The 23,029-nt window shown below is 48.8% G+C and overlaps 4 protein-coding genes and 1 non-coding gene across 6 annotated transcripts; 1 reads left to right on the forward strand and 4 right to left on the reverse strand.

The window, feature by feature from the left end:
• Positions 1-3,389: 3,389 nt before the first annotated feature.
• On the reverse strand, positions 3,390-8,955 carry LOC117866813 (uncharacterized). Of its 2 annotated transcripts, XM_034751098.2 has the most exons (8): positions 8,678-8,941; positions 8,279-8,384; positions 8,014-8,157; positions 7,141-7,223; positions 4,742-4,847; positions 4,486-4,623; positions 3,897-3,981; positions 3,390-3,668 (listed from the first exon to the last, which is right to left on the reverse strand). In XM_034751098.2, the coding sequence occupies exons 1-8, from the start codon at positions 8,740-8,742 to the stop codon at positions 3,664-3,666; spliced, it is 732 nt and encodes a 243-aa protein (XP_034606989.1). In that variant the 5' UTR covers positions 8,743-8,941; the 3' UTR covers positions 3,390-3,663. The 2 variants fall into 2 exon arrangements, with proteins under 2 accessions (XP_034606989.1, XP_034606997.1); XM_034751106.2 differs by lacking the exons at positions 4,486-4,623; positions 4,742-4,847 and having other exon boundaries at positions 8,678-8,955.
• A 2,994-nt stretch (positions 8,956-11,949) lies between these two features.
• LOC117853577 (uncharacterized) lies at positions 11,950-12,837 on the reverse strand. The gene has a single exon (XM_072290854.1). The coding sequence runs from the start codon at positions 12,764-12,766 to the stop codon at positions 12,017-12,019; it is 750 nt and encodes a 249-aa protein (XP_072146955.1). The 5' UTR covers positions 12,767-12,837; the 3' UTR covers positions 11,950-12,016.
• Positions 12,838-14,860: 2,023 nt separating this feature from the next.
• LOC117853586 (uncharacterized) lies at positions 14,861-16,386 on the reverse strand (the record flags this gene model as incomplete). Its single annotated transcript, XR_011897327.1, has 3 exons — positions 14,861-15,003; positions 15,287-15,375; positions 15,440-16,386. It is a non-coding gene; the product is annotated as an uncharacterized protein (transcript).
• Positions 16,387-16,527: 141 nt separating this feature from the next.
• Positions 16,528-21,476, reverse strand: LOC117841719 (spliceosome-associated protein 130 A). Its single transcript, XM_034722198.2, has 3 exons — positions 18,285-21,476; positions 17,302-17,793; positions 16,528-17,057 (listed from the first exon to the last, which is right to left on the reverse strand). Exons 1-3 carry the CDS (start codon positions 21,345-21,347, stop codon positions 16,920-16,922), a joined length of 3,693 nt encoding a protein of 1,230 aa, XP_034578089.1. The 5' UTR covers positions 21,348-21,476; the 3' UTR covers positions 16,528-16,919.
• A 98-nt stretch (positions 21,477-21,574) lies between these two features.
• LOC117841722 (large ribosomal subunit protein uL3c) lies at positions 21,575-22,924 on the forward strand. Its single transcript, XM_034722200.2, has 2 exons — positions 21,575-22,157; positions 22,508-22,924. Exons 1-2 carry the CDS (start codon positions 21,647-21,649, stop codon positions 22,795-22,797), a joined length of 801 nt encoding a protein of 266 aa, XP_034578091.1. The 5' UTR covers positions 21,575-21,646; the 3' UTR covers positions 22,798-22,924.
• Positions 22,925-23,029: the final 105 nt, after the last annotated feature.

The raw sequence follows: 23,029 nt of genomic DNA on the forward strand, positions 1-23,029 counted from the left end.
CTTTCATATGCCATAGGCACAACTGTGAGCATGTTGCTGCAAGATCCATTGAGCATTTCATCGAACACCTATAGGGCACCTTAGCTTGCATAAGCTGTGGCAGGTGATGAGCGGCGGCAGCCACCTCTGCACCTCCCATGCGCAGCTGCGCTCATCTTTTATAGCGGATGGGCCACACCTCGAGTGGCAGTGGATGGGCCGGGAGCATCACCTTGGGAAGTGGCTCACGAAAGATGCTGTTGACCTCGCCGGCGGCAATGAATTCCAGCAGTGCCACGCGGCTCGCGCCTCCATCGTACTCAGCAAGACGCCACCAGCTGGGCGACAGGCGCTGCACACCGCTGACCTTGGCGCTTGCGGGGCGAAGTGACAGGCCGCGAAGCTTTAGGTGAGTTCGGGAAGATGGTCGAGGAATGGCTCGCTCCAGAGATGGTTGGTGGCCGGCCTACTGGCGCTACTCCCTCCAGCTCCAGCGCCGCCCCGGTCCCGGCGCGGCCGTGGCTGTGGATGCCGCCGCGCAGGATGGGGGCAGCGGCCGGGCCAGTGGCGAGCCCAACGGGGCCACGGCGGCTCCGCGGGACAGGGTAGGCGGCTCCGTGGGACGAGGGCAGCGGTCGGCTAGCGGCGCGCCCGACGGGGCCATGGTGAGCACACGGGCGAATGCGGTCGAGAAGGGCAGCAGGAAGGGTCGGCCGGCGGTGCATTGACAGGAGGGTTGGGTGGACGACGATGGGCGGCGGCGGGGGAGGAACAGGTGGGCGCGAGGCGAGGAACAGGCGCGCGGGAGGGAGTCACGGCGCGGGGGGCTTGGGAGAAAAGAAGCGAACCATTTTTTTAACCAGTGGCAATTACCCACCAACTCCACGAGGAGGTTCATATTGGGTGGTTTTGGAGCAGACCCCCATTTGCACTATAGCTCCATGGAGTTGGCAGCTTCATAGAGTTTTGGAGCTGGGTGTTTGGCTGGAAAATTGGTAGGAGTTGCTGGAGTTCAGCTCCAGAGCCATGCCAAACACACCCTTAAAATGGGTGTGAAGACAGCGGCCGCCTCATCTGGTTACCTCCTTGCCCTCACCATGGCAGCCACCGATGTGCTCCTTTCCCCTGACTTGAAGCATCGGCAAACAACAACGCCTCCATTGGAGGACAGTACCTCCATGGCCACCATCTCCTCCCTCTCCGGTGGCGCGCTCACCTCACCTCCATCCTGCAGTTTCGCGTGCGCGTCCACGTTGCGCGCGATTCATTCTCTGGGCCTCGGCAGTAAACTAGGCCGAGCTGGTTCCTATCGGCCCACGCGACGCTCCCGCTCGCCTCCGCCGGCTCGGATCCTGCCGCTCGTTCTCGATCCGACGGCTTCCGTGGCCTCCGGGGGTGGACGGTAAATGAGATACCGTCCACCCGGTCGGTTAGCGAGACACCGTCCGCCCCCCGATCCCCGTCTCCGCCGCGGTCCACCGGCCTCCCGCCGCCTGCCGTCGGTGATGGGACCCGGTCGTCCCGTCCCGCCGCGCGCGCATGAGGATCCTTCGAGCGGCGCACCTCGAGCGGCTCTGCCTGGCATTTCCGCGACGCGCGCGCCGTCTGTAGCATGCCGCGCCCGCGCCGGCGCGTTCTCGCCCGCAGGTAAGGTAACACCACCGCCGTCGCCTGCCATCCATCAGATTCAGAGGCCGCCCTCTGCCCCTCTTCACACGGACACCTCCGAGCAGGTGGTCCAACCGCGCGCCACAAGCAAATCGGCCATGCCCCCTCCGGGCCTTCCGCACGAACGGCGCGGCGTCGCCGTGACTGCGGCACCCCACCGCCACGAGCTGAAAAGTGAAGGCGTCTCTGCCAAACACGTCACAGGGGAAATCATGCCCCTGCGATACTACATGGTCGTGAAGGTGGTGAGCTTCCAAAGCATCCATGCCTCCGATGCCAGTTCTGATGGAGGACAGTGGCGCCGAGATAAGACCAATGCCATGGCCATCTTTCCGCTGCTATCTTTCCTCGAGTACAACTGAAGCATGCTCGGCCTGTTCGGCTCAACTTAGCCGGTTGAAAAGTTGAAACGGCTGATTTGTTGTAAGAGAAAAATACTGTTTGGTGACTAATAAACCAGCTGATACGTTGAAATCAACGAACGGAGCGGAGCGGCTGTTTTCCATAGCACAGTAGTGTAGCTATTATCTACATGGCCTCAAGTCCAACTCGCAACTCGCAACTAGATTCCCAGTGTCCAGTACCAAAGATAACCCTCGATCCAGACGCAGCAGGTCAAGTCACCAATCCATTCTTTTCTTTCCTTGATTGGAATGATGTAGCAAGAACCAGTAAGCTGTACATCCGAACTTTCTTAACTCAAAGAAAAGAAAACCATCAAAGATCTGGTGAGAAACCGATCGATGTTCTAGCAATCGAGAGCACCGACGTGGAAGTCGAACAAGAATGCCGCGGTGTATAATGTATATGATCCTTTCAGCAAGGCATGTATAAATCTCTGTTTCCTAATGCTTTTGTGCAGTGCTTCAAGTTTGAGGATCATTTTAGAGTTAAGGGTAACAAAATTTGGTGCGTTAATATCAAACGCAGATCACGGCAGCTTTCTTAGAAGAACATTTCCACCCCCTTTTCAGTCATTTCTCTCCCTCCTTTCTTTACTGTATTTTTCTGATTGATTTACCGTATCTTTGTTGGTCTTTTGATCATGCTATTTTGCAATGCTGATGTGTCACAACGCGTCTAAAAACTGACTGAAATCTGAAATCAGAAGCAAGAATTGCCAGTGGATTTCACTCGAAGGAATAACAGTTTGGATATGTTATTGCTAAAGTTTAGCCCATCTAAAATTTAGCACTACCATCCACCATTTGGAGACATGGCTAATGATAAAGCTAAAATCCATAAAATGTCACTTTTACCCCTTTATCCCCTCACCTACCCATTTCTCTCTCCCTTTTTTATCTTTTCACAAGCTATTAACACCCATTAGCTCCTCCCGGCCCGCTCCCTTTTTTATCTTTTCACAAGCTATTAACACCCATTAGCTCCTCCCGGCCCGCTAATGCTTTTTGCACCTTTTTAGGTGGGCTTTAGCCCACCCATAGTTCTCATGTTTGGATGGACTAATACGTATAGGTGCTAAACTCTTTCGTCCATTAGCCCTTGGATCCCTCGGACCAAATGCTACTCGTACCCAAGCAGCACCAACGGCCCAACAACCGCACTTACACCAGAGCTGACGACCGCCACAAATAAAACACGCGCGCAACGATGGAGTCGGCTCATGAATAAGCTACATTTAGGTGGTCAATATCAGGTGGCATAAGGTTGCATGGAAAATTTTGGTTACCGGGCAAAACCAATTCAGGAAATAGGTGCTCCAAATTTAGACAAGACAAACAGGAGGAAGACAACATGTTAACACAGCTGATGAGAGCTCAGGATATGGTTTTAATTGTACTTATCATCTCCATTACTCAAGCGGATAACAGTAGAGTAAAACTCTTGGTCTCTCCCTCAAATATGAAACATATTACTATGCATCTGTCAACCTTCCTCCTGACACCAAAGTAGGGAGTGCTTATTGCTTGGAGGTATCGGATACTCAAGAGTACTGAGGGCCTTATTGGCAACCCTAGCTGTATTTCAGTCGCTCTCTTCATCATAGCAAGGTAGTCATTCTGCGTTAGGAAAAAGAAGCTCATGATAAATTATCGCATTCCTGGTCTTTTTCTCGGACAGGGATTATTCATCTTGCTCCCCATCAGAATCAATCCAAAAAAGCAGCTAATGGCAACTTGGCAAGTTTGGACTACATTTGCACTTGTTCAGTTGTCCAGTGTTATCAAATGGAATGATCTTCTGAATGAAAGCAAGGATAGAGCAGACATATTAGTACAGAATTTTACCAGTCCTGTCGGGCTCATCTGCATTGTTCTGCACATCAGCCGGGAGGGATGCAGATTTCTCACAGGGATCACCATGGTTCTCATCCTGTAACAGGCAAAAGTATAAATCAGTAACATGGAACGTTGTTCTGCGTCTTCCCATCATCTAAAGAAAATGTGGATATGTTTTCTGCCGCAGAACCGTTGTCCTGGGTCTTCAGTTTTGTAGCTCTTGCTAAGATATCAGTCATAAAACGAGCTATGACTTGTAACCCACGCTACAAAGGCGGAACAGGTCAAGCAAACCGCCAACTAATTCTAGGAAAATTTTGATGATTTGCCACTGCAAATTCATCCAACCTCAGACTAGCCATCGAAAAACATCTAATCCCATTAATCCTCTCAGTGGAAATGCCCAGCATGCCCCCTCATCTTCTTTCTCTCCTTCCCCTCAAACCCATGTCATCACCACCTTGCTAACACATTCAGTGCCAGACAAATCCAGCATCCACGTCGCTGATAATGGTGTTGACCCCATGAGGCCAAAATTGCAAGTAGTTTTGGTCTCGGTCCAATTTTGAAACGTAATATGACAGAAGAAAAAAAATACCAGAGTCATTGTGCTGGATGAAGATGCTGTCTCCCTAGTCATTTGTGGGTTCTGTTGATTTACACGGTTCTTCAAAGTCTTAACAGCACACAGTAATTGTGGCTCAATTGGCCCCTTCATCATATTGTCATAGTCATTCTGCTCAAACAACCGGAATAGTGAAACACAGAAACATCAAGTTTACTTTTGTCCAAACAAAAGTACTTGATCACAGGTAGATCAGAGACGCAAAAGGAAAAGGGAAAGAGAGCAATACCCTATTTGGGAATTTTCTATATAAGATCCTCTCGAGCCGATTCACCAGATCTGGCAACCGCTTCCGCCACTCGGCCGACATTGGTATCTTTTCTATATGCTTAAATCTGCCAGTTTAAGAATGGTAAAAAACGAAATCCAGTCATATACCTCCTATATGGTTTGCAAAATCAGCCACAGACCAAAAATTTGGTGGCCTGGGAAGGGGATTCAAAAGATCCAAAATTTAATGGGAAGTAATAACTAATAAGCACGCAATCTTAAAAAAAACTCACGCCCTTTTGCGCATAGCGATCCATAGCATCAGAAATTGCCGATCCACTCCTGAGGGGGTTGCCATGTCCTCCACCGGCTGGTGCTGTGGAGGCCCCATCGGCGCCGGTGACACAAACACTGCTGCTGCCCCGATGGTCTTGTGATGGAGACGACGGATCTGGGGTCACGGAGAAGGAGGGGTGTTCTGGAGGAGGCGTGTTCTGGCCTTCTAGGGGAATGTGGGGAAGGGGCGGAAGGGAAGGAGAGGCGTGACCGACTTCCAGTCTGTGCAGATTCGGTCGTCGTGACCGGGTAGGCCCGGGGCTTGCTGTACATGGAGCATGGACTGTACTGCCTGCGCCAACTTGCAAACGTGCCCCACGTTTCACTGGCTGGGCCATTTGAGGACGCTCTGAATTTACCAGGATTAATTTCATTTCACAGGGTGTTATGAACCTGGCAAGTTGTCGGAATTTTACCAGACTTTTCATGTGTCAGCTGCCATCGCCACTAGATAAGTAGAGGCCGGACTATGGAGGACAGAAGAGAGAGAACCAAAGCAAAGAGCAGGCCAGGTGTGCTTTAAATTTGAAATGCAAATGAAACGAGGAGCAAATCATTCTTCGTGTAAGGTTGGTTATTTCTATGAAATTGCCAATGAATTGCAATGTTAATCTGCAACAACCATAGGCAGCTACGAGTGTACAAGTGAAGTGTTGGTAGTTGTGCCTTCATTCAAAGGTTGTAGAATTAACACGAAGCTAAAAATAGTAGTTCACAGAGAAATACCATTACTTGCACAAAATTGGTCTCTTTCATAAATTAGTCTTGAAATTTGGCAGGTCTTGAATCCTTGCATCAGTTCATGAACATCTCATTCTTCCTAGCTGTGTTCAGTTCAGTGGTCGCTAGAAAATGTAAACTATCTGCTTGTTCATTCAGGAAACATACATATTTGGATCTCTACACCCACCTCCCTCCCTCCCTCCCGCTCTTCATTAATTTACTGCCAGATTGGTCTAAGAAACAGATATCTTAGATTCCACTAAATCTACTGCTGCTCAATTTGAGGTTTAATATATTTCTGAAAATGCCAGATCCTTTTGTCTAAATTAATGAATGTAGGAGTCCTTTTCAAGTCATACGATCAAAATACCTGACACAGTATGCTTCACAGCATGATTTTGAGGATTTGCATCCAATTACTAGTATTCAAGTTGTTGTTACGAACTGCAAAAGGAAAAGATCCAAACAGAAGTCTAATCAGGCCTTTACTATCATTTTTGTTCGTAGGCATTTACTATCAGTGTCATGTCCAACCCATTAGGGCCCATGCAAAGGAGGAGCGGCAAACCACATCCCCTAGGGCCAGTGCGTTACTGTTCACACGTGGTAATGTTCACATGAATAGTACCGTGCGGTACTGTTCAAGCTGGGTTCAGGGAGGGTCTTCCATTAGAGATTAGTTCAGATTGGTTTGAGTTGTTATCTGTTTCCTTAATTCTAGAGATAGGTTTCTTTGAGGTCAAGTCATCTCATCTATATATAGATGGGGTTTGTATCCGTTTTGATTAAGCAAGAAGAATATCAGTCTATTAGGGTTAGCCCCCCTATCCTGCCCTTGTGGTGCAGCCGCTGGCCGCTGAGCATCGGCATGGTCATGCCACTTGGGTCCAGAGCCATCTAAGTATGCCCATGACAATCAGCCCATTATATTGGTCTGTTGCACCATGATCTACAAAAGATGTTAGCTGCAACTATCAATATCTCAACAATCGACCTAGATGCGAACATTTACCAATTTAATCTTCTGGAATTTTACAACACACTAAAAGCAGCATTGCATTATGATTTTGATAAGCTAAATAAGCCATAGACCGAAATTCTGGTGGCTTGGGAAGGGGACTCAACAGATTCAGAAATTAATGGGAAGTCAATAACTAAGTAGTGCATCATCCATTTTTGCTTTTGTAATTACGGATAAGAAATCTTAGCGATTTGGATTTGGCACTTAGTTTCAGGATATGCTGCCGTTCGGCCAGCCGAACACTAACTCATCAGCACAAAAAATTTTAATACCCTGACTACAAAATATTGCACTTAAGTCAACACTAATAAGCACTCACACAATCTAAAAAAACTCACATCTTTTCATGCATAGTGGTCCGTAGCATCACAAACTGCTGGTCCACTCCTGAGAGGGCTGCCATGTCCTCCATTTGCTGGTGCTGCAGGAGCCCCGTGTCAGACATGGAAACACAAGACACTGACGTTTTCACTTACCAAGTCTGTGGAGAATAGAACAGAGGCAAAGCAAAGAGCAGACCAAGTGTGCGAATCATTTTGTATGTTTTCAGGAATCAGGACAGGGATGTTTTGAATGCAAGCAAGAATAGAGCAGGCGTAATGACATATTAGTGCAAAATTTCACCAGTTCTGTCGCACTCATTAGCATTATTGTTCTGCATATCAATCAGGAGGGATGCAGACTGCTCACAGAGAGCATCATGTTTCCCAACCTGTAACAGACAACAATAAAAACCAGTACAGCATATTTCAAACTGCATTCCCATTATTAAAGAAAAATGTGAAGAAGTTTTCTGGCATGGAACAGATGTTGTGGATTTTCGGTTTTGTAGCTCTTGCTAAAACATCAGTCCCGCAACAAACAATGACTTGTAACCCCAAATTCCATAGCAAATGGTCAAGCGAACCCCTATTTAGTTATACGGAGATATTTAATTTTTGCCACTGAAATTCTTCCAATCCCAGACCTAGCCATCTCAAAACATGTAATCTACTAACCATTACTCAAAATGCCCATTATGCCCCCATCCGATTCCTCTCCCCCTCCTCAGTCCTCCCCTCTCACACAGCCCTCTGGCCAACATGTTCAGTGTGTTGACAGCCAGACAAGTTCAACATCCACAGCGCTGATAAGATCCTAGCGGGACAAAATGGCAAATAGTTTTGGTCCCGGTCAAAATTTGGAACGTAATGTGCCAGAAAAAGAAATACCAGAGTCATTGTGGCGGACAAAGATGCTGTATCCCTTGCCATTTGTGGGTTCTGTTGATTTTGCCGGTTCTGAGCGCTCAAAGTCTTAACAGCATACAATAAGTGTGGCTTAATTGGCCCCTTCATCATATTGTAGTAGTCATTCTGCTCAAACAACCAGAATGGTGAAACACAGAAACATCAAGTTCATTTTTATCCCCAGAAAGGTACTTGATCACTACTAGTAGACAAGATCTGCAAAAGGGAAAAGGAAAGAGAGCAATACCCTGTTTGGGAATTTTCTATACAAGATCTCCTCAAGCCGCTTCGCCAGTTCTAGCAACCGCTTCCGCCACCGGACCGACATTTGTTTCCTTCCTGTTAGCTCGAATCTGCCCATTTAAGGATGGTAAAAGACGGAATCCAGTCAATCAGTCATGTACCTACTATTTGGTTTACAAAATCAGCCACAGTGCATCATCCATTTTTTTTCCTTAGTAATTATGGATAAGAAATCATTTAGGCATTCGCCATTTTTAGTTTCAGGATATGCTGCCGTTCGGCCAGCCGATCCTCACTAACTCCTTACTCCTACTACAATTTTAATTCCCTGACTACAAAATAGTGTTGCATCTAGTTACGTCAACACAAATAAGCACTCACATAACCATCTAAAAAAACTCACATCTTTCCGCGCAGAGTGGTCCGTAGCATCACAAACTGCCGGTCCACTCCTGAGGGGGCTGCCATGTCCTCCACCAGCTGGTCCTCCCCGTCGGCGCCCGCGACACCAACGCCGCTGCTGCCCCGACGGTCTGGTGATGGAGACGCCGGAGCGGGGGTCGCGGACGTGGAGGAGGACTGGAGGAGTGTTGTTCTTGGGAAACGTGGGGGAGGGGCGGAAGGGAAGGAGAGGCGTCGACCGCCCTCCGGTCTCCGCCGATTCCGTCGCCGCGAGTCGTCACTGCGGGTGGGCCCGGGGGCCGTCTAGGGAACGTGGACCGTCTCGAACCCGGGACTTGACTTACGCTTCACTGGTGGGACCGTGGAACATTTGAGGACATTCTCTGAATTTATTTACCAGGATTAATTTCATTTTCACAGGGTGTTATGAACTTAGCAAGTCGTTGGAATTTTACCGGAGTTACGCTGCCATCGCCGCTAAATAAGTAGAGGCCGGTGTGTTTTAAATTAGAAATGTAACTGAAGCAAAATTTGTGAATCTAGAAAAATTAAAACAACTGATAATAGTTAGAACGGAGGAGAACGATATCGATTTGGATGGCATTCTCTCACTTCAAAACACGCAGAGACACACGACAGCTTTGTTTGTCCAGGATTGCCTGCCAATTTTAGTACTAGCATGAAACAGAAACCGGCACCATTCGCGATAACATGACAATCTCTGCAGTTCTGCATGCACTGACATAATAAGCACGCAGAGACTGAAAAGAATATTCAATCAATGAAGTATACTATACTACGACCAAAGCAAATATCAGGTCCATGTGGCTAAGTAAGCAAGGGTCATCCAATACTACCAGAGTCAAAAATTTATCTGTATCTGCAATTGATGAGAACCAATGTACATTTCATATTCATTGGATAGATCAATGGTACACATAAGATCCAAGGACAATCTGACTTGTAAAAAACTAAGTTAGCTTTTGAGCCTCCTATCTATGTGAACTGGACAAATAATGTGAAATGGAGTTAGTGTAATGTTAGTTTCATTTCACACCGTTGAACCTGAAATGTAAAAATAAAAGGCAGTAACTGTCACCAGGATTCAGCCTTCAAGGGAAGCTGGACAAGAATACTATAGCACACATGCCAATTAGTAGGCCTATTTGCATATTTGAATTATATTACTTTAATAATTCAGAGAGATGACATCGCAATGTTAATATCGAAACTGTAGTGCAACTCTCACAAAGAAAAGGCCTTAAATGATGTGACCGCAAGACAGTAATTGCAACTCTTCAACCTAAGAGTGGACAAGAATGTGATGACTACTCCCTCCATTCATAAAACAAAACATTTTAGGATTGTCCTAAGTCAAACTTTTTTAAGCTTGACGAAGATTATAGAGAAAACTACATATATTTATGGTATGATACAAACTGTTTAGCCCAAGCCCAGTTCAGCCCACTGTTTTTTTTTTAAGAGACACCGCTGATACAAACTGCGGACCCATTCGTAACACGGACAAACAGAATGGGCCTCGGCCCAGTTCCTCGCTACACAGTCAGCAAACTAACTGGCACCTTTTACCCGAAGTTCGCAAAATTTCAGCACAGAAAAAACCTTCGACGCGAAGGCGCCTGCCCCCATGCCGTCGTCGCCGGCGATGGCGTCGCAGCACCCGCCGCCGCGTCAGGAGCTCGACCTCGACGCGTTCCTCCCCTCCTCTCCAACCTCCTCCACGTCCTCCGACGCCGACGCTGACCACCGCCGCGCCGTCGACGACCTCCTGCTCCTCCTCTCCTCCCTGCTTTCTTAACAAAGGCAACACAACCATCGCTCTCAAGCCTGGACGACTCAAACTACATATATTTATGGTATGAAAACTACATATATCAAATGTACAGTAGCAGCATTAGCAAAAGAAAGAATAAATAGCTCTCGCATGGTGAATTTTGGTGAGAGAACACTGTTACAGCATGGGAGGTGCAGCCCTTGGAACTCGCAAATGGTAGGCTGGGTTAGCGTGGATCACATCAGAACTGCCAGAGGCACAAAGGGGATACCAATGGCATTCACAGGTTCAGCCATGGCATGGATCACTTGTAACAGAATGTCACTTGCTAGCTCCCGAAAAAAGGTAATTGGTTGGGAATGCTAAGACGTCTAGCACACAGGAATACAAAGCAAGCATGTGTTACGAAAAGCAATTAAGATGCTAAGGAACTTCAACTACTTAGCGAACAATTTTTTTCCTTTCTTCAAGAATGGGCAGCTCATGCCAAGCTCAACTATTTTTTCCTTCAGGTTTTACCCCAACCATCTGCTATGCTAGATTGCTTGTTCCAACATATTAATTATCACCATACCGATGCGTCAGAGTGATCATAGTAGAGAAAAGATGAAATTATTATTTATTGTCAAAACAAACATCCGCTGAATTTTGCAACAAAACAAAGTGGTTGCTTTCAATCTCTCAAATAATCAATTACTCTGCACTACCAAAGGAATTGCAGCAACCCCACAGTATTTGGTAACTTAATTGTTGATTCTACAACTTCTAACAATGTAGCAAAGTTTGCACATCACTGCCAGATGGAAGGTTTATTACCAAACGGCTTGTAAATGTAATCACCAAGATGATTTACTTTACTCATTTCTCAGTAAATGAATTCGATGCCGCTAAACTTTTCAGATGTAACCCCAATGGGATCCGCAAAGTTGACCAATCATTGCCCAACAGCTGATGCCATGCATAAAACGCATGGCATGACGGAACCAGATGCTACCTGATATCAAAATTACGGCAATCAACTAAGATAATGTTTTAGGTGGCAGACGACTAAACCTCCATGGTGCATAAACTTTGTTAGTACTGCCTAAATCGCAGCATTCTAATCCGTTGCTAGTGTTCAAGACAAGCGGGGAAAGCATTGTGTGCTAGAAATTTGAATTGTTGCAGATCAAAAGCCATATTAAGTAGTGATGGCAGTCTTAGCAAAACAGAATTGTACACACACATAATTTGCAATTTTTACCTACGAAAACTGAAATCAGAACACTATTACAGTGCAATGATGTGGAAGACTTAATCTAGTAGCAGAAGCAGAATTATAAAGAATAGATTAGGCTCCTCAGATGCTTACATGGACAGTGCAGCAACCACAGGCATATGCGATGAAGCCCATATGCGATGAAGCCAGAAATCGAGATCCGTTCTTGAATTTGTATATCTGATTTTCTTGCTTCACTTGTACTGAACCACGCAAATCCTTAGCCTTGGCACTCTCTGTCTGACAGGCAGTCAGGATAGCATCAACATTGTCCATCTGAAAAGCCGTCAAGATAATCTGCAGATCCTTAGTATTTGGCTTTGCGGCTTTGGCGACAGGACCCAAGCCTGGTGGAACAGAAGCTGCCCCTTCCCATTGGGCAGAAGAGCAGCCTGGGAATCTCTCCCTCCGATGCCACCGGGAACTCTTGGATTAAGCTGGTAGTGAGCTTGCCCGGCACCAGTGGTGTGGAGACCACTGTTGGGCATGACGCGGCAGGCGGCGAAGAGGCTGCCGCCAATGGGCACAGCCTGGCCAACAAAAGGCAGGTTCTTGTCGCAGACCTTCTCCCACGTCTTCTCCACCAAATGGAAAGCGTAGGTGCCCGTCTCTTCTTGTTGCAGCGAAAGCAACATGTGGGAGCCGACGGCAGCGTAGGATGAGACCGAGATGTCGGGCGGGTACCGGAAATCCCATGGATCCAGGGAGCAAGGGAAACAGGGAGGTGGCGGCAAGCTCTTCCAGGAGGGACAGCCGTCGTGGTAGATGCAGGCGACACCCTTCTTGAAGCTGAGGGACTCGAACCATGGCGGGAAGTCGAGATTCAATCTGCGATGGACCTTGGGGCGGCGTGAGATGGCGTATACTTTGCCTCCGTGCGAGATCAGGATGGGTTCTTCTTTGGGGACGGAGAGCTCCGGGCCCCGGAGCGTACCGGCGGCCGGCGTGCTCGGTTCGTAGATGATGGTGCTCCCTCCTAGCCCACCGACGCCGACGATCCAGGTGCCGTGCTTTGAATGCGCGGCGACAAAGGACATGCCGTGCTCGGCGCCAGGCAAGACGGCAAGAGTGCGGGCGCTCGGCGGCGGCTCGTTACCTCCGGCAACGGCAGCAGCGTCAACCATGAAAACGGAGTAGGACGACGGCTGCTCGGCCATGAGCGCCCCCACAAGGAAAACCGACTTGGCGAACTCCGTCGTCGTCGCCCGGCTTGGCGTGCTTGGGTGGTGGTGAACCTGCCGTATCGCCGCGGTGCCGCCGCTTGGTCACCTTCTTCGACTCCATCAACTGCGGCAGGGCCGCAGGGGAGGGGAGGGGAGGGGAGCGGCGGCGGGCGGTGAACGAGGAAGCGCGGTGCCGGTTGATTGCATCCGTGCCCTAGGAAGCGCGGAACAAGCAGGACTCTCCCGCTGCTGCGAGAGTTGTTTGCTTTGCCATAACGAGAGTTGTGTGCCTATCAAACTAGAAAAAAAAAACATGCTATCTATTTTGAGTATTTATAAATATTTAGAAAAAAATATATATATCCACAAAATATCAAACGCATAGGGCGTGCAGGCTTGCAGATTGCAACAACATTTATCATAGTTAGAACAAACATGGCCCAAGTTGTTCACTTGCAAAACGATCAGTGTAGTACACTACAGTGCTTTCTGGCGTGCTTGCTTCTAGCATACAAATAAAGTGCTTCCTGTCCCAGAAAACGCGAGGAAAACGCGCACCAAGTAGGACATCCCCGCGGACGCAGCCAGTGCTTAATTGGATGCAATCTCTGAATAAAAAAAAGAAATAATCAATACCAAAAAAGGGGGAATATAGTGGATCATAGCATCGTTATGCGTCCTCGAACCAATGCTTCTTTTTAAAAGAGAAATATGTAACCAATCCACACCACATTAATTAAAGGGTAAACGACTTACTTTATAGTTTCCAGCAGCATGAAACATTCCAACTATATATGCTAATTAGTAGGTACTGTTAGTCTGTTACTCTGTCACACTTTTATTTTCAAAACTAGATTTAACAAGCAACACAATCACCCTTGCATTCCAATCAAGATCCCAGACACGCCCCACGTTTCATAAAACCTTCTTTTAATTTCAAAATCCAAATTTAGAATCTTGAAGATTTTGTGATTAAATAATAAAACCAAATTGTGCCTGAAACCATGTACCAATTAAACCACAACTAGTGAGATAAAAATATGAATTCTCAAACATGGGTCATAGGATTGTAGCCCACTAGAAAAGTGCGCCGTACATTGTCATTTGTGAGGAATGAAGGCATAATTACACATACAATCATTCTAAACACATCTGACTAGTGACTAACAAATGGAAACTGCATATATAAAATGAATGTTGCACAATGTTTCGACAAAGCTAAGGCTATAACTAGGCAGTCAGGTTCTACCCAGCGCCGAGCCCACCTGGGCTGCCGAAATGTTTCCAGGCAGCATGGTAGTATACTAAGTCCTAACATGTTAGATCATGCAAGTAATTTTCATATCATGCATGCTAAAACACAGAAATTGGCGCACCCTACGCTCCATCTTCCTCTATCTCTCTCCAATCGTCCCACTGTCCTACATAAGCACATGAGAGTTCAGTAGTTCTAGTATACTAAACGTACACCAGCATTACAGATTCTCATACATGCAATTCTTCCGTCCTGCTCAGAAAAGGTTAACAGATATACTGCTAGACAGAATGTTTTGGTCATGCTAAATCTGTCTCAGATGAGCATGAGATTGCATATCTTGGTCCCCATATCCTTCAAAGACTTGAGAGCTAACATTTATAAATGATATACATACTTTTTTTTTCAACTAAATGTCTAAAAATCAAAGTGTGAGGATAACAGCCCAGCCAAGCTGTGTCATGAACTCATGATCAACCAACCTTGCTATAAATAACACACATGCATAATTTATACCAGCCTCAAAAGCCATGGTAATTTACAATTTAGCATCACCAAGTTAATTCTCTCATGCAAATAGAACAGAGTTGCGGCCTATGTTACAAGTTAACGGTAATAATATATGACCATAGCCAACATGCCAACTTGGCAAGGTATGAGATGTAGCATTATAATCCAGTACAAGGAAAGCTTCCAAAACTGTGAGAGGCAAAACGAGGTACATAGTAATTTTCTAAGGGCCGGTTCTTAAGGAACATACTGTGAAATAAAAGGCGTAGATGGTGCTTACTTATATAGATAAAGCGAAGGTGATGGGTGGGGAAGAAAACCCAATGTCACTGGAAATCTTGAAGGACTGTTCCAGTTGGCTTCAGATTGCAACCTCAGGCATCACGGCTCGCAGCTTTTCTTCGTCCAGAGCCTCCTCCAGGATCTCAGGGTTCTCTATCCGATAAGTTACCAACTTTGCAAACAACTTCCTTGGAACTAAAGGATCGACCGTCTCATCATAAGTCCTGCTGCGTTTGCGTTTGTCAAGTTCAAAAGTCAGTGCAGAGAAGTTCTCCCTGTCCAAGGACGTCAAGTAGTGCCCTGTGCCCTGAGTTTGCATCAACTTCTTCATGTTCCTTGCCTTTTACCGATATCACATTGATGGATAGCTTAAGAGCACCGCCCTTGTGAGATACTCCTGCCTCGGCAGAGACACTACTGCTTGGGCTGCTTGAAGCTGATGAGACACAGATGCGGTAAGCACTGACAGGCCCGTTCTCCCGTGATAAACCAAGAAAAACGCAAGCCGCTGCGCCCGTGCGGAGTCGCAGAGCCGACGAAAGGTAGGTGCTACTTGTGGAGCTTATGCCACTCGTGTTCTTGGGTGTCAAATGCATAGGTGCCGCTGCTTGGTGGATCGAGCGATACCAGCATGTAGCGCCCGACCACCACATAGGACCTGACGGTGATGATGGGTGGCCTGATGGTAATCCATCGGGGTGAGCTTACCAGGGAAGCAGAGTGGGCTCGGCAGGCGCTCCCAGGAGCACCCATCCAGGCTGAGGCTCCCATCCGCCGCCGCCTCCGTGATCACTGCATCTTTGAGGTCGAGGACCTCGAACCAAGGCACGGAATCGGGGTCGCCGATGTAATTGGGGAGGCTGGAGAGGGCGTAAACTCTGTACCCGACGGTCGCCGCGACAGGGCGTCCCTTGGCGGCCACCAGCTCCGACCCGCGGATCACCCTGTCCTTGGTGGTGTCGTAGATGACGGTGCCGCTGGGATTGCCCCCGACGCCGACGATCCACCGTGACTGCAGGGGACGAAGGTCTTGCCGCCTGCGTCGGTTCGCAGCTTGGCGACTCGGGTTTTCTTGGCTGCAGGGGATGACTCGTCGGAGTCGGAGGGAGGCGACGTCCACCTTGTACAGGGGGTAGTAGGGTTTAGAAGAAAACCAGTCACGGCGGCAGACCGCAAGGTACACCGACCGATTCCGGCCGCCAATCCCCGGCTGATCGGGGTGGGTTTTCCAGCTTTGGATCGCTAACGAATGGCAATGGCTGCGGGTAGGTCTCGGCTCTTCCTTTAGGAACCTTGCTCCGGCGTCCCATCCTGCTCCGGTCGCCGGGAGGAGATTATCGGAAATCTCCGATGAGACGGTGTAGGAGACTAGGGTTTCCAACTTTCGATGGAGTGGGGAATTGGGGAGGCGGCGGCGCCTTGCAAGTTCTTGGAATTTTACCAGAGTTTTGTGCCATCACTACAAGATATAAGCAGAGGCCGTACCATATGGAGAATAGAAGAGAGAGAACCAAAACAAGGAGCTTTAAATTAGAAATGTAATTGAACTGGGCTTTAAATTAGAAATGCAATTGAAACGAGGAGCAAATGGTGCTTCAAAAGCAAATGTTCTGAATATAATGCAAGGCATCTAACACTTGGAAAATTTTCTATGGTACATCGTTGCCAAGGTAGCTACCGCCTACCGCAGTGTCTACCGAGTAACAAACAGTCAATGCGTCAGCTGAATCTGCTTTGAGGGATGCAAAAGGCCACTCTGGTGCAGTAATCTAATCTACGCTTGATTGGCTCTAAAATGCAGACAGGACCAGTTAGCATAAGAAAGGGTACATCACGAGCTTGCTCCCAACTTGTTGAATGCCGCATCACATCTTGAAGTGCTGCAACAGGTCAAGCTGGATCCAACTTTTGAAGCATCCGAGGACCAGACAGTTGCATTACCGCTACCCTGGTTCTTTCAAACTATACTGTGGGCTCGGCTCAGATGATCTTGTTCCTGATGTCTTCTAGCTTCTTCAGGATTTCACCAGGTGTTCTGTCGAGCTCATCAGCGATCTTCCTCTGCATATCAGCTGGTAGGGTCGGATACTGCTCGCAGAGATCACCATCTATCACATCCTGTAACAGAACAGACTTCATCAGTAACAGTGTGTTTCAAACTGCATTTGCAGTTCAGCTGTAATGACATCCAAATAAATTTCGTGGGCTAATGTGAACATATACTATTACTATCTTATACGAAACCATCTGGTGAGCAATGGCTTGACAGTGTATTGATATTACTAAACAATTGACTTAATGACATGATCAAATAAGCATATCTATGATGAACTTTAAAGAAAGGTCAGAAAATTTTTTTTACCTTCACTGGAAAATAAGCAGATCTGTAGGCCATGTGATCTCTTCCACATAATGGTGGATGCTCCTGACGGAGATGCATCTCCAAGTGAGAGAAGAAGTCAACATCTTCCCTGGAAGTGAATGCAAGCAGTGCACCCACACTGCCCATCACAGTTCCGTAAATAAGACATTCACCTCCGCCAGGAATTAAACAGGCCTTCTGCAAACATGTGACAACATCACCGACATGAAACTGCACGATTTCCTCAACTTTGTTAGGGGCACCATTTAACTTTCCTTGCTCCCAATTTATCTTTCCTCCAGTTGGGTCCTCTTCGATCTCATCTGAAATATCCTTAGGAAGACGAGCAAAATATATATTCCCAAGCTTATCTGCTCCAGCCATAGTGTCAAAATCTATATGTTGAGCTGCGGTAAGCCATCTGGGAACACTGTCATCAGCAAAGATGTATAGTTGGTTTTCATCCCGTCTGTACTTGCAGTAGTGAAATGACTGCAAGGAAATGGCACCATAAAAGAAATATATTAGAAATATAAGCAAGGAGGCCAGGGGTAATCTGGTGAAAAAACATAACACTGAACAATGGTCCAGGGACTCTGTGAATCACAATAAATGTAACACAACAGAATATACGAAAACTCAAGGGGAAAAATATCATGAAAAATAACCTAGAAGATACATGCTGTATATCCACAATTCTACATGACTCAAGTATGCCAGAGCCACACAATCCAATTCAAACTCTCACATTAGTAATTAAAAGAAATCATATCCTGCTAAGTCTAATTAAATATGAAAATGTCACACTTCAATCACTGTGAACATCACAACCAGGCCTAGAGGTTCACAACTAGATGTTATGCATAATTTAATATTTAAACACTTGTCTTCTTGGCTACACCTTAGATACATAAAGTGCATCCATGTGACAAAACTCACAAGAAAGGGAATGCAACAGAATTGAGCTAAGAATGAGAGCATACCTCTTGCATATCGCCAACATAGATCCTATCACGGTAGGTATGAATAGACACTATTGTCTTTAGAAAAAGCTTGTTTTCACATTTCCTGAGCAACTTTCTCTTCCCCAGATCATATAGTCTGAGCACTGAACCAACACCTGCAAGTAGCCGTCCTTGGAATTGGCACAACACAAGAGGTACTTCCTCCACTTGTGTCTTGTGTAGAAGTTCAAGTGACCTCCCATCCTCCACAAACTTATATATGTGGATGAACCCACCAGCAAGGGTCCTCTTTGGCCAGAACTGCAATCCCTTGGCAGTGCCAACAGCAAGAAGAGTGCCGTGCTCCTTATCATGGAAATTCACAGTGCAAATACTCACAGCAGCCTCATTATCCTGCAATTCCAGCAGACAGGTCGTGTCCCTACTCCTTGGATCAAGGATCCTAATGCAGGAAACCCACCGCTCCGATTCTGCCTTCGGATAACCATACTGTTCATCAGGAAATGTGTTGCCATCCTCAGCACCATTTTCTTGCCCGTCCCCATTCTCCATTGGATCCGCATTATTCGCATTTCCATCCTCCACGGCACCAGAAGCCTCGAGGCACTCTTTCTTAGCAGCTTCTCGCTCTTCTGCGTTGAATGCACCCTTATCGCTCTCAATGACAGCAATATATTTTTTCTTTGGTAGAATCACAAACTTCCTCGGGGTGTAGCGCAGAGGGATGGCTGTCTCGTTGAAAGTCTCTCCCAGGCGTTCAATGGTGAAAATATGTAGGGCATCTCCAGCAACAGCAACAACACCTTCTGAGCACTGATCAGAAGAAAAGGATGCAGCAGATTCGAGCGTATCACAGGACAATGGTGTCAAGAGGAAGTGACCTTGATGTATATAGCCCAGCCAGGGACGGCTGGACAGGCAGAGCATTGCTTGCCTGTGGCTAACTATACAGGGAAATAGCTTTGGAGGTCTCAGGCCAAGGAATCGAGATCGTGTGTCCGATAGCTGACCTGTAACCATGTCAACATTTGTCCGGAAAAGAACACCATTTTGCAAACCAGCATTGAGGAAAAGGTTGGCAGGATAGTCGGCACCATCCTCACCACCAACTGATGCCTGGACCTCCAGGAATAGGAGTGATTCTGGTGCCGATGATACACTCTGGACACTTAAAGGCTGCAGGCAGTCATCAGGGTCCAGAGAGAGGATACGGATGGTGTTATCATAGGATCCTACAGCGAGAAATCTGGACCTTTGCCTCCCCTCAGGGACCGGTGCAATGGCCAGGCATGCAACATCGCCAGACATGTCCTGCTTCTCCACCTCCATGAGCTGACCAGTCATGTCCATCTCAAAATAGATGAGCTCTCCGCCACTGAGTGCGATTACTACCTGGAGCCGGTTTGATCCAACCTTTGTAATAGTTTTCTTTCCAGGCGTCCTCCACTCGTTGACACGGCCATCCTCCCTGATGTGCCTGATACCATTTGGATGGACCTGCATGAGAGAGTCCTCACCGAGGAGAGTGACTGAAAGCGAGTGAGTGGTATCCAGGAACTGGCTGTCACTGACTTCTTCAATTGTTTCACCAATAGAGAGCACAAGTGTAGCATTAGCAAAAGACACAACAATGTAGGCATCAAACATGTCATTGATATTCTTCTTGACAGTCCACACAGCAATAGGCTCTGCAGGCAGCACTGATCGTGCCATCTCGCTGATGGCAAGGCCAGGCCTCAGGATGCGAAGTGTGGAGCGTGGACCATGGCCACAGGCTGTGAATATCTGGGGTGTTTCCTCATCAAATAAATTTGCAACACGCATATCCATGACTGGCATGAGGCTCTCAATGTCGTCTATGCGCATGAGGTTCTTTAGTGCCCTTGGCTGAAAGAATACCGGCTGGAACCCCTCCTCTGTTTCCATCAATGTTGCTGAAGAGGTCTCGACATCTGCATCCCGGCCAATGTCACGGAACTGGTAAAGTGCATGGTTGCCAAACTCTGAAGCAGCAAAGAGGAGGAAACCCGATCGCAGCACACAGATAGCTGATGTTACAGGTACGGTGTCAAAGTATTTGATCCTGAGCCCAGTAACAGTATCCCCACTGTGTTCAAGGTCGACCTTGAAGATGTCACCATACTCGGTCTGTAGTAAGAAGAAGAACAAAGTCTTTTGCCTGTGTGTAGCAGCAGCAACAATTAGGACACCACGCTCAGCAGGGAGGTCAGCACGCCGTGGAATGACAGCACGAACCTCTGGGTGCCCCTGGTTCCGGTACAGCACGAAGTTGTCACAGCACACAAGAACCCCGCTCGGACCGTCGCCGCCACCAGGGACAGTCACAAGAAGATTGGCACCATTATCAATCGGCTCAGAGGCCTTGCGGGAGACATGGTTGAGCCCCAGGTCAAGCTCGTAGAAGGTGAGGACCTTCTGCGCCTGGTTCGCAGCCTGCCCCGTTGGGTCGCGGTCAGATTCAGCATCCTCGAGCTCGATGGCGGCGAAGATGGGGTTGTCGAACCCACAGTCGAGCGCGGTGAGGGAGAAGGTGAGGGTGTTGGACTTGTGCGCCTCGAGCGGGGCCGAGATGGTGAGGCACGCGGCGGCGTCGCGGTTGAGGACGTAGACGAGCTTCTGCTTCTCGAGCGCGGCGATGCAGAGCGCGCGGCCCTTGGGGTCGACCGCGAGCAGCTGGCCGGGGACGATGCGGCGGCAGCCGGACTTGCCGAAGGTCTCCTGGTGGACCTTGTCCAAGCGGTTGCGGTCGGGGGAGTACTCGAGGATGACGAGGCGGCCGGAGTCGGAGCCGACGACGAGGTAGTCCTTGCTGGCGCCGGTGAGGCGGAACTGCGCGAGCGAGCGGATGGCACTGAAGACGTCGACGGAGAGGAGCGTGCGGAGGCGGCCCGTCTCCGGGTCCAAGCGCAGGAGGTCGAGCGTGCTTCCCCGGGCCACGGCGATCTCCTGCGTCGACGCGGACCCGGACGCCGCCTTCTTCGCGTCGCGCCCGCTGAAGCTGCCGATGACGGCGCACACCGCCCCCGTCGCCCGCTGCAGCGTCAGACTGTAGAGGTACATGGCGGCGCCGAGGCCGCCTCCTCCTCCTCCTCCTCAGGTGGAGACGGTGGCGGCGACGGGGCGCGGGGGAGGGTGGCGGGACGGAGCGTGCGGCGGGCGGCGTTCGATTGATGGGGAGTTGAGGTGGATACGCCTCTCCGCTTCTCTCTAACGAAGGCGTATTTTCAGAAGGCGCCTCCGAGCAGGCGGGAGGATAAGGGGGAGTTGGCCGCAAGCAGAGCCCCCCATCCCAATCGAATTCAACTAGAGAGGGAGCCCAGCACAAGCAGGAGCAGCCACTCCCCCAACTCAAATCAAGCATGGCCATGGCGGCCGTGGGCATCGCCGGCGGCGCACTGGCGCTCCTCCTCCCGCAGCAGCGTGGCCGCCGGGGCGGCGGCTGCGCGGTGTCGTTCAGGCGCGCGGGGGCGTCGGTGACGGTGCGCGCGTCGTACGAGGCCGGGGTGGGCGTGATGGCGACCAAGGTGGGGATGATGACCTACTTCGACCCGGAGACGGGGAAGCCGGTGCCGGTGACGGTAGTCGGGTTCCGGGATGGCGGGAACGTGGTGACGCAGGTGAAGACGGCGGCCACGGACGGGTACGACGCCGTGCAGGTCGGGTACCACGGCGTGCGCGACGACAAGCTCACGCGCCCGGAGCTGGGCCACCTGGGCAAGGCCGGCGCGCCGCCGCTGCGCCACCTGCAGGAGTTCAGGCTCACCACCGTCGACGCGTTCGAGCCCGGACAGGAGCTCGACTTCGCCGAGCTCTTCAAGGAGGGCGACCTCGTCGACGTCTCCGGCAACTCCATCGGCAAGGGGTTCCAAGGTACAGCAATTTTACACCTCCAATTGCATTGCCAACGGCAACGATTACCCACATTTGTGCTAATTATCCGCAAACCTCCGGCTGTATCATTCCATTTCCTAGAGAATGAAAGTAGCAGCATCAACGTGCTTGTTGCAATTCTTGATCTTGCAACTTCACTGCCAATGCCATTGGTTTGGCATGCTTACCAGCACTGTAATTAGCTGAAAATTGGATGCTTTGCAGTTCTTGGCAAGGCTAGGTTCTAGTTCCAGGCGCTTGCATTTGCAATTGCAATGCCACTCTTTGTAAGGCCTATGCTTGCATACCGCGTTCTTGATCGGTTCGCGGTTACTTGTGACGTTGCGCAGGTGGTATCAAGAGGCACAACTTCAAGCGTGGGTTGATGACTCACGGTTCCAAGAGCCACAGGCAGCTGGGTTCCATTGGTGCTGGAACAACGCCGGGGCGCGTGTACAAGGGGAAGAAGATGCCCGGGAGGATGGGAGGAACCAAGACCAAGATCAGGAAGCTCAAGATCGTCAAGATTGACAACGACCTCCGGGTCGTCATGATCAAGGGCGCTGTGCCAGGCAAGCCCGGCAACCTCCTCCGCATCGCGCCTGCCAAGATTGTTGGCAAGAACATCCCCAAGAACTAGAATTGTTTTCACTGATTTTTTAGTGTTTCCCTACCCTGCTGCAAAATGGATGTAATTTCATCGCCAATTGACAGTTTTTGTACACACGAAGATTAGCAAAAAACATCCTCATATGAGCGTTGTCATCCGTTCTGCTGACAGCTTGTTCATTTGCATTATTTGCACTGAGCTAATAGAATCTCTCACCAGATGCTTGTGTGATAGATCTGCAAGCAGATTCTGTTGCCCAGGA

The sequence above is a fragment of the Setaria viridis genome, chromosome 1 (assembly GCF_005286985.2).
Source record: "Setaria viridis chromosome 1, Setaria_viridis_v4.0, whole genome shotgun sequence".
In the NCBI taxonomy this organism is placed as follows: Eukaryota; Viridiplantae; Streptophyta; class Magnoliopsida; order Poales; family Poaceae; genus Setaria; species Setaria viridis.

Excerpts from the sequence above, each read along its gene's own strand:
- LOC117866813 (XM_034751098.2), bottom strand. The coding sequence starts at position 8,742 with ATGGCAGCCCCCTCAGGAGTGGACCGGCAGTTTGTGATGCTACGGACC. Across the intron at positions 8,158-8,278 it reads ATAGAAAATTCCCAAACAGG|AATGACTACTACAATATGAT; the intron begins GTATTGCTCTCT and ends TTGTTTGAGCAG. Across the intron at positions 3,982-4,485 it reads CATCCAGCACAATGACTCTG|GATGAGAACCATGGTGATCC; the intron begins GTATTTTTTTTC and ends TGCCTGTTACAG.
- LOC117853577 (XM_072290854.1), bottom strand. The coding sequence starts at position 12,766 with ATGTCCTTTGTCGCCGCGCATTCAAAGCACGGCACCTGGATCGTCGGC.
- LOC117841719 (XM_034722198.2), bottom strand. The coding sequence starts at position 21,347 with ATGTACCTCTACAGTCTGACGCTGCAGCGGGCGACGGGGGCGGTGTGC. Across the intron at positions 17,794-18,284 it reads ATGTTGGCGATATGCAAGAG|TCATTTCACTACTGCAAGTA; the intron begins GTATGCTCTCAT and ends ATTTCCTTGCAG. Across the intron at positions 17,058-17,301 it reads CTGCTTATTTTCCAGTGAAG|GATGTGATAGATGGTGATCT; the intron begins GTAAAAAAAATT and ends GTTCTGTTACAG.
- LOC117841722 (XM_034722200.2), top strand. The coding sequence starts at position 21,647 with ATGGCCATGGCGGCCGTGGGCATCGCCGGCGGCGCACTGGCGCTCCTC. Across the intron at positions 22,158-22,507 it reads CATCGGCAAGGGGTTCCAAG|GTGGTATCAAGAGGCACAAC; the intron begins GTACAGCAATTT and ends GACGTTGCGCAG.